The sequence below is a fragment of the Mastomys coucha genome, unplaced genomic scaffold, assembly GCF_008632895.1.
Source record: "Mastomys coucha isolate ucsf_1 unplaced genomic scaffold, UCSF_Mcou_1 pScaffold9, whole genome shotgun sequence".
Lineage (NCBI taxonomy): Eukaryota > Metazoa > Chordata > Mammalia > Rodentia > Muridae > Mastomys > Mastomys coucha.
Window position 1 is genome coordinate 62,564,351 of NW_022196915.1, and position 12,530 is coordinate 62,576,880.

The window sequence follows — 12,530 nt, forward strand, 5'->3', positions numbered from 1 at the left end:
CGTGATTCCTTGGGTGTACGTCCTCCCGAGATTTGAGTGGGGGTCTCCCCCAGGGGTCTTTCAGAGGCTCATGTTTGAATACTTGGTCCCAGTTGATGGGACTATTTGGGAACGATTAGGAGGCGTGGCCTTGTTAGAGAAGGTGTGCCATTGGGGATAGGCTTTGAAGTTTCAAACTTCTTCTCGTCCCGTCCCCACTCTTCAGTCCTTTCTGCTGCTCACTTGTAGTTTGAGATGTAAGCTCTCAACATTTCCTGCAGCCATGCCTTCATTCCAGCAGCCTGGATTCTGTCTGTGAGCCTAGTTCACTGCTTTCTTTCCTAAGTTGGTTTGGTCATGATGTTTTATTACAGCAACAGTAAAGGAACTAATGCAGTGCTCATCCTTAAATTTCTTTCTTAGAATTTCTTAGAGTGGAAAGCAAAGTTTCCATGTGAGGTGCTATATCTGTGTGAATTTATTTTTTTTAAGTATTATGCTTTTTTCCCACTAACAGTGACCAACTCAGGTCCTTAAACGTGGTAGGTGAGTAATCTACTACTGAGCTACATCTCTAGGCTGCTGTTTCTTTAATCAACTTATAAATCCTGGGCCTAGAGGTGATGTCAGGTAGGAGGGTGAGCACCATGCATCGAAGGAAGCTGCCAGCTGAAGTAATGACAACATATTCAAGGGAGAGTTTTCATACATTTCAAAAGGGAATTGTGGGAGGCTGGACAGGTGGCTTAGCATACATAAGAGCTGCTCTTGTAGGGGACCCAAGTTTGTTTTCAGGTACCCACAGATGGTTTACAACTTTGAGCACCAGTCATACATGTGGCAGACAGACAGACAGACAGACAGACAGACAAAATACTCATTCATGTACATAATGGATTATCTTTAAAGGAAGAGGGGCCTGTGCTGCCCTACATTTTGCTTGCCTAGCACTAGAACTGAAAAAACAAGTGGAGATTTTAAAGAACTCTGCCCATGCTTTCAGGGAAGTGCTTCCTGAGTCTGAGGTGCCAGCAGCTCTGAGTAGTTTCAGAACGGGACTGGTCACCCTGACTTCCAGGAGGGAAGAGTGCTGCAGGTGAGTCAGCGAACCACGCCTGAATAACAGAACCTCTCTGAACACCTGACAGGACAGAATGCACAGAGCCGAACCTGTGGCCGTTTCCTAAAGAGTGTCATGGAGAAGCACGAAGTATCCTCCCTTCAGCTGTGTGTCTGATAATAACCTGACGTGAGAGACAGCAGGTGTTGACTGACTGCTGGTCTAGTGACAACTCAAGTGTTTTTCTTTTGTTCAGTGACAACATGGCACTTTTTTACTCTAAAAAGGTGTCATTAATTTTTAACAGTAAGATTGTTTGAGTCAGTATTTTGTGCTCTGAAATTTGATTTCATGATCTTGTTTGGTAATCTGTTTATACTGGTATTTTCAGTTCAGAGACTAGGGTTTGGCTATTTTTGTTTTGTTTTACTTTTCTTGGGTTATTTTATCTGTTGGCGTAGTGCCTTTGGCAGTCTTCAGACTGAGTGCTAAAGTATTTAGATGAGGACTGGTAGGCAGACGCCGCGGACTTTGGGGATAACACCTCTCAGCCTCTCACTGTCTTATTTTTGAGATGGTTATTGTAGATTAGGAGGAGGTGGTTGGTTATTGTGAGATAGGGTTTCTTGCTCTGTAGTCCAGGGCCTTGACCTTCCCGGTTCTCCTGTCTCCGCCTTATGAGCGCCTGAATCACACACCCTCACCATGCCTGGTATACTTTCAAGAGTTATTACTAGTGATGTGCCCTTTAAGTATGTAAGAGAGATTTAAGAGTCATTTGTGTACATTAGCTTTCTCCCTTTATCTTTTGGGGAGGTGATCAGCTTTGTGACCCTCCATTTAACCCTCAAGTTGTGAATTTCAAATACTTCTCTTCTGAAACTAGAGTCTTCTAGAGAAATAGCAAACCAGGACAGAAAAACACAAGGTTAGCCTAGAGCAGCTCATGGTGTCATGAAGTTCTCTAGACCATACCAAGGTTACTGGGTGTGATAGCACATTCCTGTGATCCCAACACTCAGGAGACTGAAGGCCTGGGCTCTCCAGTGAGTTTGTCTTCAGTAAGTAGGCAGGAATGGGCAGAATGGGATAAGATATACTCAGAAGGGTGCTATAAAAGATTTTCAATGACTGAAGTCACAAAATAATTAATAGTAAATTATGGCCATCACTCCCAAAGGTAAATAGCCATGAATCTGTTCTGTCGTCAGTAAGTATTTGAATAAATAGATATGAAGGAAAGAGACAGATTTTTTTTTAAAGTGTATGTGTGTGTACATGCATGTACATGCGTGTACATACATGTACGTGCGTGTGTGCAGTGCTCACAATGGCCAGAAGAGGTTGTTGGTTATAGACAGTCGTGGGCTACTTTATGGGGGTATTGGGAACCAAATCTATTCTCTGCAAGAGCAGCAAGTATGGGCTGGCGAGATGGCTCTGCGGGTAAGAGCACTGACTGCTCTTCCAAAGGTCCTGAGTTCGGATCCCAGCAACCACATGGTGGCTCACAACCACCCGTAATGAGATCTGACGCCCTCTTCTGGTAGGTCTGAAGACAGCTACCGTGAATTAAGCCAGAGCGCCAGAGCAAGCGGGCCGGAGCTGGCAGGGCCAGCAGAGGTCCTGAGTTCAATTCTCAGCAGCCACACACATGATGGCTCAAGGCCATCTGTACAGCTACAGTGTTCTCATACACATAAAATAAATAAAAGAAATCTTTAAAAAAAAAAAAAAGCAGCAAGTATCCTTAACCACTGAGGCATATTTCCAGCACAAGACACAAGTACATACATGTAGAACACAAAATGAGAGAAATATAAAATAACCATTAGAACACCTTAGTAATAATTGCTTTAAAATAATTATATTGCTTCATGGTGCCTGTTCTTCAAATACTTATTAATTACTGTTTTTTTAACATATGTCAAACATTCTTTTTACTTGAGTAGATACTCAGATTTTAGTGCAGACTGTTAACTCATTTCAAGGAATGGAATAATGAAGAAGGAAATCTTAACTTTATAAAAATGGAGAAGCTAGATCAATCACTCAGAAATCAAATAATAAGTCAGTGATGTCATGGACCTCTGATGAGTTCCAAAGGGCTTATTCTTCGTGATATTTGTCAAAAAACAAACCAAACAAAACTACTGTGGGTGTTGGGGGGTCTGTCCCTAGAATCCCAGCATTTATGAAACTCAGTCAGGAGAACTGTGATAGCCATGTGCTATCTCAGGGTTGCTAAGACTAAAGTGAGATCATGCTGTTAACGAATACGACATTTGTCTGTTCCATGTTTGGTGTCTGTCTGTAGGCTCTGGAAGAGTTTCTGTTGTCTGGTTATTCAAACAGTGGAGGAGCAGACTGCATGTTCACATTGTGGTAGACTTGCTTAGTTTGCTCATAATGTGCATATAGAAACCACGTGTTCCCTTTCTCCTTATTAATATACAAGACAAGTTGATCATCTGGCTTGAAATCAGTGAGGAATCTTAAACTATTGTTAGCACATCAGTTAGCATTTGGTAGTGTCGGTGGTGGTTCTGTCTTCACCTCTCATGTGTGCCTTATGTGAAGGTGCAAGGCCAACGTTCACATGATGACCTTCCTGCATTTCCCAGTGGCAAGTTTAGATTCCCTACACTGGCTTAATGAGCATTGAACGCTTAGTCTTGAAACACTTCCTATTGGTTATGGGCTGAACGAGTTCATTAAATAGACAAGTTACGTATTGTCTTCCGGCCAGCTTTGTTTTTATGGCTTGTTTAGATCAGAGCTAATGTTTTAGAACTGCCAAAAATGAATGTAACAGGTGGTGACCTGGGGGTACAAAGGATCTTTCTGTGCTGCCATTAAACCCTTTACCTTTGGCAATACTTGCCAGATTCTCATGCTGTCTTGTTGAATTAAGTTCTTAGAAGTTTTCAGCACATTCATTTCAATTAACTCCTTGACTGAATCATAGAATGCTTCAAATAAATTTGATTTATTTAAATATTAAAAGTAAAATTTTTATATTATACTTATTCCTAGATCTAGTTTTCAGAGTTAGTGATATTGGCACAATAATGCTGAATGGATGTCTTTAGTGTCCCATTACCTGTAAGTTAATTGCAGAGACTGTGTGATTAAGTTAGTTTAGGAAAGGCCCAAATTCCATAACCTGCAAAGCACGGTAAGTTAGCTAGGCTGTGTACAATTAAATTTGTCTCTGTCTCCTCTGGAGTAAACAACTTCTCAGCTTAAGATTTAAAACAAGGACAGCTTTCAGCTCTCCCAAAGTTATTTTTTGGGAAAGGTTAAAGGAATCATCAGAGATGACTTTTTCTTATTTCACTTAAAAATGAGATGTCAGCTTTCTTTTTGCCAGTGGCAGGTGCCCTGGGCTCCCCTCTGTGGGTCACCATTCTCTCCCCGTCTGTTGCAGAGTCTGATAAGGAAGAGAAAGCACAAAGGACCGTAGTGCCCAAGGAAGTGACACCAGCCTTGTGCTCGCTGATGAGCAGCTACGGCAATGTCTCAGGCTCAGACAGCGAACCAGAAGGTAAGGTGCAGGCGACTCCTTGGTTTTTGCCGTTGGTTCATACTGGGCAGTGCTGCATCAGCATGCAGTATACTATCCCATTTTTAGGTCTCTTGTCCTGTTTTTAGCAGCTTTGGTAAATGAATAGCATTCCCAACACTCAGGAAGATTAGAACATTTTGGTCATCCTCAGCTATATATAGTGAGTTTGTGGCTAGCCTGGGCTACATAAAACCTGGTCTCTAAAAATAAATGAAATTTAAGCCTGTGTGGGTCAGTGCTGTTTATAGCAAACATTTGTTAAGTTATCTCCCGTGGAATGCACAGTGACCATGATCATGTGCTTGTGTTAGCTTTAGTTTTTAATTATATTTTTATTTTCGTGTGTGTGTGTCCAAGTGTCCGGGCTCACAGGTGGGTATATGCACTTGGACAAGTGTTCTGAGGCCAAAGGTCTATGTCATTGTCTTTCTAAATTCCTCTGCCTCTTTTTGAGATAAGGTCTCTCTCTGAACCCAGACTTATCAGTTCAGCCATGCTAGCTGGGCAGGTACCTTTAAGAAGTCCACCTGTCTCTGCTCTGAAGCACTTGCCACCACACCCACCTTTTCCCTGAAGGTCAGGGGCCAGGTCCTCAGGCTTGTGTGGCAGGCAGTTTACCTCCTGAGCCTCCCAGCCCTCACCTGTTTGTTGTAAAGGATTGAAGAAATGGAATTCTTTCATGAGTCTGGGAAGTTAGTGATGCCTCAGCATCTCTTTTAGGGCCACATACCCAAACTGTGATAGGCTATTGATGTAAAACTGTATCATTTTAATCCAGGATTTGCATGAATAATGTTGTGTGTGCTTAGTGAGTAAACCAGTGTTCTGTAATTGACAAAACCTGTAACTGTGAGGTAATTGTCTTTAGGCTTTTCCTTCTGTGAGAGGGTGCGTGTGTTTGTTATAGAGAAGGTGTGTGATAAGAGCTGGGATAAGAGAAGAGACCAAGTGTTCATGTAGAATGAAAGGGACATGACTGGACGAAGTTAGCAGTACTTTGAGATCGCCAGTGTTTGTGTACTTGAAGGATGTAAACTATGGAAGAGCAGAGCTTCGATTAGAAACTTGATGTTTGTGTGTCTGTAACGTGGGAGCTTTTTGATAAATGGGCTATGAGCTTTTCATGTAGTTGTTAAAGCTTACTTGAAATTTGAAATAGAAGCTACTTTGTCTTTATCGGAGTATTCTTTAACAGGTGGTTACCTTTGTAAATTTTAAGAAAAACAGTATTTATTTCTTACTCTTGTTTCTAATATACTGATAGGAAAGTGAAGTTATTCTTTAAGCACATATTACATGTCCTCCCTATGAGCTGTATTTATAACGTGATAAGGAGGGAGACTGTTAGCAGATTCCTGAGTCCCATAAAAGCAAAGTGAACTAATGTTTCTTTCCCTCTGAGATGAAACGTTTAATGCTCAGCAAACTCAGGTCTTCCATTTGAGGCTGACACTGTTTTGGTTTTTTATTTTTGTTTTTTTTCGAGACAGGGTTTCTCTGTATAACCCTGGCTGTCCTGGAACTCACTCTGTAGACCAGACTGGCCTCGAACTCAGAAATCTGCCTGCCTCTGCCTCCCAAGTGCTGGGACTAAAGGCGTGTGCCACCACCGCCCGGCTTGTTTTGTTTTGTTTTGTTTTGTTGTTTTTGTTTTTGAGGCTGAAACTGTTTTTAAACTGGAAGGCAGGGAAGAAACTACGAGGCTTTGAAAATCTCACACGTCTGCTCTATGTGTCATCGGGGTTAGAGAGGATACGTTTAACATTCGTGTGTGGTAGAGCCTGTGTAAAAAACCTAGGTTTGGAGACTTAATAGGTGAAAGAAGCTAACTATATCACAGCCCTGTAGCCCCTGTCTGTGTGTCACTTGCTGAACAGGAGGGAGGCATCGCTTCTTGTATAGTAGGTAGCAAATATATGTATCAGATATCAAGAAGTATTTTATATCAAGAAGTAGTTTGAATTCAGCTTCATCAAGTTGTCCAGTCACTACCAGCTGTCTGGTGTTAATTGTCTCCTTAAGATGCGTTAAAGGAGAGCTCTCACAAGACTAAAGCAGTGGAGAGGCTGTGCTTGATCTGGGGCTGCCAGAATTATGACTAAGGAGTGTTTCAGGTGCTTCGCTCTGCTGCTTTTCCTGGCTTTATACAGATCCCTTCAGCGGTTTTTTTTTTTTTTTTTTTCCCATCAAGCTGGCTCAACTGTGATTAGAACCCCAAGCTGAGAACTGATGTAAATTGCCACAAACCAACGAGTGCTCTTAATTTAAGAGGATAACATAGCTATAGTTAAAACTGATTTGATTTGGTGAACATTACATTAATACATGACAATTAGCTAAAGATGTTAAAAACCTCAAGAAAAAAAATATATAAATGGCTCCATGTCCTCATTCCTTACCAGAAAATTGACCGTATGAGCTCTGAGTCATCTGACCTTTGTGTTCCTTGGCTGAGTGATCCATACTGGAAGGTTAAGTTAATAACGGAGTGGTGATACCCTGCCCACTGCGCTGAGCTCTGCAGAGTGCTTCCACAATGCCTTGCTGCTTTATGGTTCCAGGTCTTCCCTCTCTTCCTCATCGCTGAAGAAGCGTCTGTCATGTGGTCATGGCAAATGTTCATCACTGCTCACTTGTGCCAGGCCCTGTTCTAGTGCTGTACTCAGTTATAATAAGTACCTCGTAACCTCGGTACTTTACGCTGTGTGTTTTCATTGTATGAATGAGGACGTGAAAGTAGAGGGAGGCTGCTTGCCAGAAGGCTCTTGAGCAATGTTGATTTGAGCGCAGCAGTCTGACACTTGAGGTGTGCCTGAAACACATGCCCTGTAATTCCTTTGAGATATAATTTCCACATTTGCTCCTCTATGGAGAGTATCACACGGTAAATATATAGAGTCATGGTTTGAGAGGAGGGTAGACATTTCTCTTAGAACTTGTGAATTGTCCAGTATTTATATTTGTCCCCTTCACTATTGCCATAATATTGTGAAGTCGGCTTTCAGGTGTGGGATGAACCTGTATTTGTGGGATAAAATATTCTTTGTTTTGGTGTAGCATACTTTTAGTGTACTGATGGGTTTGACCTGCTGGCATTTTGTTAGAGGTTGTGTCTGTGCTTAGATTCACTGGTCCATGACCTTCCTCATTGTAGTGGGTTTGGTATGTTTTGGGATACGTTTCCTTTTTTAAGGGTTTGCATGGAATTTCTTCCTTTTTCACTTTTTTTTTTTTTTTTTTTTTTTTAAGAATTCAACAGTGAAGCTATCTGAATCCTCTCTAGCTGTAGCTTTCTGAACTCTGTCCTTTTGAGTTTTTATGGAAGCCCCATTACATAGGCATGATAGGCATCAACTTAGCCTTCAGCCATCTCCCCTCCTGGGAGTTAGAGGCTGGGCTGACAGATCCTGCCTGGTCTCTCCAGTGAGTAAGTCCTCCACCCAAACCGTCTTGAAGCTCCTTAGGGGCTGCCAGCCTTGGTCAACTTCATAGTGTACAGGAAGACTAGATTGTAAGGATTGTAGCTGTTGTGTGACAGAAAATGGGAGGGAGTGTGCATCTTATAATAGCCCTCATTTAGAAATACTGTTCAGTTCTCGTACAGTTTCTACCTAGTTTCCTTTTAATTACTATTTTAGTCAAAAATGTAATTTAAATACTTTTAGGTTATTTTTCAATGTAGTGAGATAGTGTTATGGCTCAACATTAGCCAGTGAACTTGACAAGAATGCACACTGGACTGAATGTTCTCTGTCAGTTGTTAGTGTTGGTGGTAGACCTCTGTAGCACCATTTATTTTCTGTCTGCTTTACTGGGGGTTGGAACCTCCTCATGATGGATTTGTATATGCATTCCTTTATTTGTGTGCATGAGTATGTGCATGAGTGTGTGAGTGTGAGTGTGTGTGTTGTGTGTGTGTGTTGTGTGCACAGTACAGAAGACAGTGTGTAGTCAGCTCTCCCTTGGTGTCATGTCATGCCTGGGGACTGACCTCAGGTCCTCAGGGTTGGAGACCCTGAGCTGCTGGCTCTTGTATGCTTCTTTCTGTTTCATGAGGTTTTGAAAACTGTTGTGAGGCAACAGCTCGCCTTGCAGGTCAGGCTGGAACTAGCAGCTTCCCACCTGTCTTCTCCAGTACTGGGTGGACAGGTGTGGGGCTTGGTGCCTGCTTTGCATCATGTCTTAAATTTAGCCCTTTAGCATTTTAAGCTGTCCATCATCCCCTGGCAGGAGTCCTTGCCCTGACGTCTATTTCTCAGACTGGTAGGATAGTGCAGCGTTCTTCTGATGGGCACGTGTGCTGCGTCTCCGTCCACCTCCACCTGCAGTGTTCTGCCTTTGCATACAGTCCATCATTTGTGAGCTTCCCTGGTACTTAGGTTCAGACTGTATGGCAAGGGGTGCCTGCATTTGTTACAGTCAGCCACTTGGGTCTTGTTCTTCTTATTTCAGGTGTTCAGGCCATTCATAGATAACTGTCTATTGATAAAGCTTGAGATATGTGGAGATGTGCTTACATTTTCACCCTTCTTGTTAAAGAGTTCATCTGCACTGCCTCACTGCTATTTGTTAAATGGCCATTATCTGTAATTTTTGTTCTAAGAACATCTTTACATTTATGCACACATTTCTTGTTCCCTGGTATTCATTACTCTTTTGAGCAGCTCCCTCCATCTGTCTTATATGAGACCTTCCTTACTCTCTGAGGCTTTCTCCTTAATCTTGGGCAGTTTAAGCAACTAAGGCTTTTTTGTTCTGTTTTTTATTTCTTTGTTTTGTTGTAAGGGTTGGGACTTCATTGTAAAATAAATTACTGAGTAATCCAAAAAAAAGATTAGTCCAAGCAGTGGTGGCGTACAACTATATTCCAGTTGCAAAGACAGGCAGATCTGGCCACCCTGGTCTACAAAGCGAGTTCCACAACAACTGAGCTATGCAGAGAAACTCTGTGTCAAAAAACAAACAAGCAAACAAAAAAAGCTACTGCTTAACTAGTATTGTGGCTGGGAGTTAGTGTACCTTTTGGTTGTTTTTAAATTGTTTGCTTGCTTTTTACATTAGAAACTCCCATCAAGACTGAAGCAGAAGTCCTGGCAGAAAACCATGTTCTTCATAGCAGTCCTCCCAAGAGTCCAAGACAAAATGTTCAAACAACTGGTAGAACTGTCTCAAGATCCAAGTGCAAGAACCAGAGGAACGGACTCAAAAAGATGACCCTTAAGCGGAAAAAGAGCCTCTGCCACCCATTATTTGAACCAAGAACACGTCACCCATATCTCCTGGAAATGGTGAGTGGTTCTTCTTGATGCTATGTCCTAAAAGTGGGGTCACTGGGGTGCTCTGTGTGTGTGTTTTCAGGCTATGTGTGTTCTTTGGAGGCTCATCCACATGCACGTCTTACTGCCAAAAGCTGCATTTGGCATATATCTGGCATTGAGTACATGTGGAACAACTAGTTTTTGTCACTGCTTAACACCAGTATATTTAAGTGTAGATTTAACTGATGATTAAGAACTATGTGTTGAGGTTAAAATTTTCATTGGAAGCACAGCTAAATATACTGGCAAGCCGAAGCAAAAGGAAATCGTTTTCTGATTTTGAATACAAATGCCTATTGAGAGCTGCAGAGAAATGGCTCAACCATTTAGAGCACTGGCTGCTCTTCCAAAAGACCCCGGTTCCCAGCACCACATGCTCGTTCTCAACTGTGTACGACTCCCATTCTCGGGGACCTGATACCCTCTTCTGGCTTCACAGGCCTCAGGCGCACATGCACACATGCAAGCAAAACACCATACAGATAAGATAAGATAAAATGAATGAATGAATAAATCATTTTTTAAAAGGTGCCTTTAGCCTGGCAGTGGTGGCGCATGCCTTTAATCCCAGCACTTTGGGAGGCAGAGGCAGGTGGATTTCTGAGTTTGAGGCCAGCCTGGTCTACAGAGTGAGTTCCAGGACAGCCAGGGCTATATAGAGAAACCCTGTCTCAAAAACAAGAGAGTATGTGTGTGAGAGTGTAGGTGTGGTGTTTTTAGAGCTAGCTTCAGCTCTTACTGCATTTACCTCACTTCATCTTTATCATTTATAGACCTGGATATAGACTTTGGGGGCTCCTCTTTATTATCTCTTACTGACTTTTAAAGACTATCTTGTCAAGCTGCCGGGGCAATCCTGTGCTGAAGAGGTGCCTTGTCCCAAGGAGTGAGTGTGCAGGGAGAGCCCGCACCCTTGAGGGAATGGTGGGACTCTAAGACGGCTTGCTGCTCTTTGCTGTAGGTCCTAAAGAGGAGCCTTGTGAGCACGGTGCTGCTGCCTAGCGAGCAGGGTGTCCCAGCTGGCTGCCTTACTGCCCTGTGCTCTTTCCTGAAGGAAGTGATACTTGGCATTTTAAGTTCTGTTTCTTGGTCTCTGTTTTTAACTAGCTAATCTTTTTAATTTATGTTTTAGCTTCTAGCTCCAGATATTCGACATGAAAGAAACGTGATTTTGCAGTGTGTTCGATATATAATCAAAAAAGACTTTTTTGGACTTAATACTGATTCTGTGAAAACTGAAGAAGTGTAGATGTCTCGGGTTTCCACACATATATGTAAAGCATATGAGAGAACACCATCCTTGAGTAAGGAGAGAAAACCAACAGCTTCTGAAGACGGGGTCAGTAATTTAACTGTAAACCTCATGGTGTTATGTTGGATTTTAAGTCTGTCTTTAGGCTTTATGCAAATAAATGCATAGCTGGTCTTTTTAAAAGAGTGTGTCTTGTGTTATTGTAGGGTGGGAGGTAACTGAGTAGGCTTCTTTTTTATTTTCTTAAGATTTATTTATGTGAGTACATTATAGCTGTACAGATGATTGAGCCTTCATGTGGTTGTTGTGAATTGAATTTTAGGACCTCTGCTCGCTCTAGTCACTCCCCCCAACCCCCGGGTTTGCTCAGTCCCTGCTCACTCTGGCCCAAAGATTTATTTATTATATATAAGTACACTGTAGCTGACTTCAGACATACCAGGGCATGAGATCTCAAGGGTGGTTGTGAGCCACCATGTGGTTGATGGGATTTGAACTCAGGACCTTCAGAAGAGTCATTACCCGCTCTTACCCGCTGAGCCATCTTGCCAGCCCCCTTTTCTTAAAAGATTGATTCATTTGTTTATTTTATATCTGAGTACTTTCTCTGCATATACACTTGTGTGCCAGAAGAGGGCATCAGATCTTATAGATGGTTGTGAGCCACCATGTGGTTGCAGGGAATTGAACTCAGAACCTCTGGAAAGGTGGCCAGCACTCCTACCCGCTGAACCGCCCCGCACAGTGGGGTTCTTAAGCTTTCCACTAGTGACCTTTTTGCCCAAGGAATCTTTTTGTGCCCCAGACTTAGATAAGTATAAAACCAGGTATATAAACCAAACACTACTGGTAGAAAGCCATAAAGGAAATTACTTTAATACAGTTCTTTGGTGTGCATATAATTTCATCATTTATTAAAGAGAAGCATATTTGCATATCAATGAGATGGATGTGCCTGTTTTTTTTTTTTATTTAAGAATTACATCTTGGCTGAGTATATGATGCTGTAGGATGTAGAACATCTTCAGCATTTTCCAGAGTTAACTGATATTCTGGTTTTGTAATTGTTAATGTTGAAACATTGCTTTTGTATAAGTATATATTACAAAATGGCAGAGTAGGATGCCATTTTAGAAATTGATGGAAATTCTGTCCTAATCTCAAGCCAAAATCTATATAAGGATTTTTTATGAAGTTCAAGTCAGCAGTGCAAACAGCAGGTTTTAAAATCAAGCACCGTGCAACCTAATCATATACTGATTTGATATGAACATATGAAGCATAGCAAAGGGAAAATATTACAAGTCTTGGTTTTCTATAGTCAAACTGTGAGAGCAGAAGACTGGATGCGTC

General features: G+C 41.9%; 1 protein-coding gene across 1 annotated transcript in view; it reads left to right on the forward strand.

Annotated features, from left to right (window-relative positions):
• Positions 1-11,362, forward strand: part of Nufip1 (nuclear FMR1 interacting protein 1) — a 32,274-nt gene extending 20,912 nt beyond the window's left edge. Inside the window, exons 8-10 of the mRNA XM_031361138.1 lie at positions 4,470-4,586; positions 9,669-9,895; positions 11,058-11,362. Coding sequence (XP_031216998.1) covers positions 4,470-4,586; positions 9,669-9,895; positions 11,058-11,174 — 461 coding nt within the window. The 3' untranslated portion in view covers positions 11,175-11,362. The remainder of the gene's footprint in view (positions 1-4,469; positions 4,587-9,668; positions 9,896-11,057) is intronic.
• Positions 11,363-12,530: the final 1,168 nt, after the last annotated feature.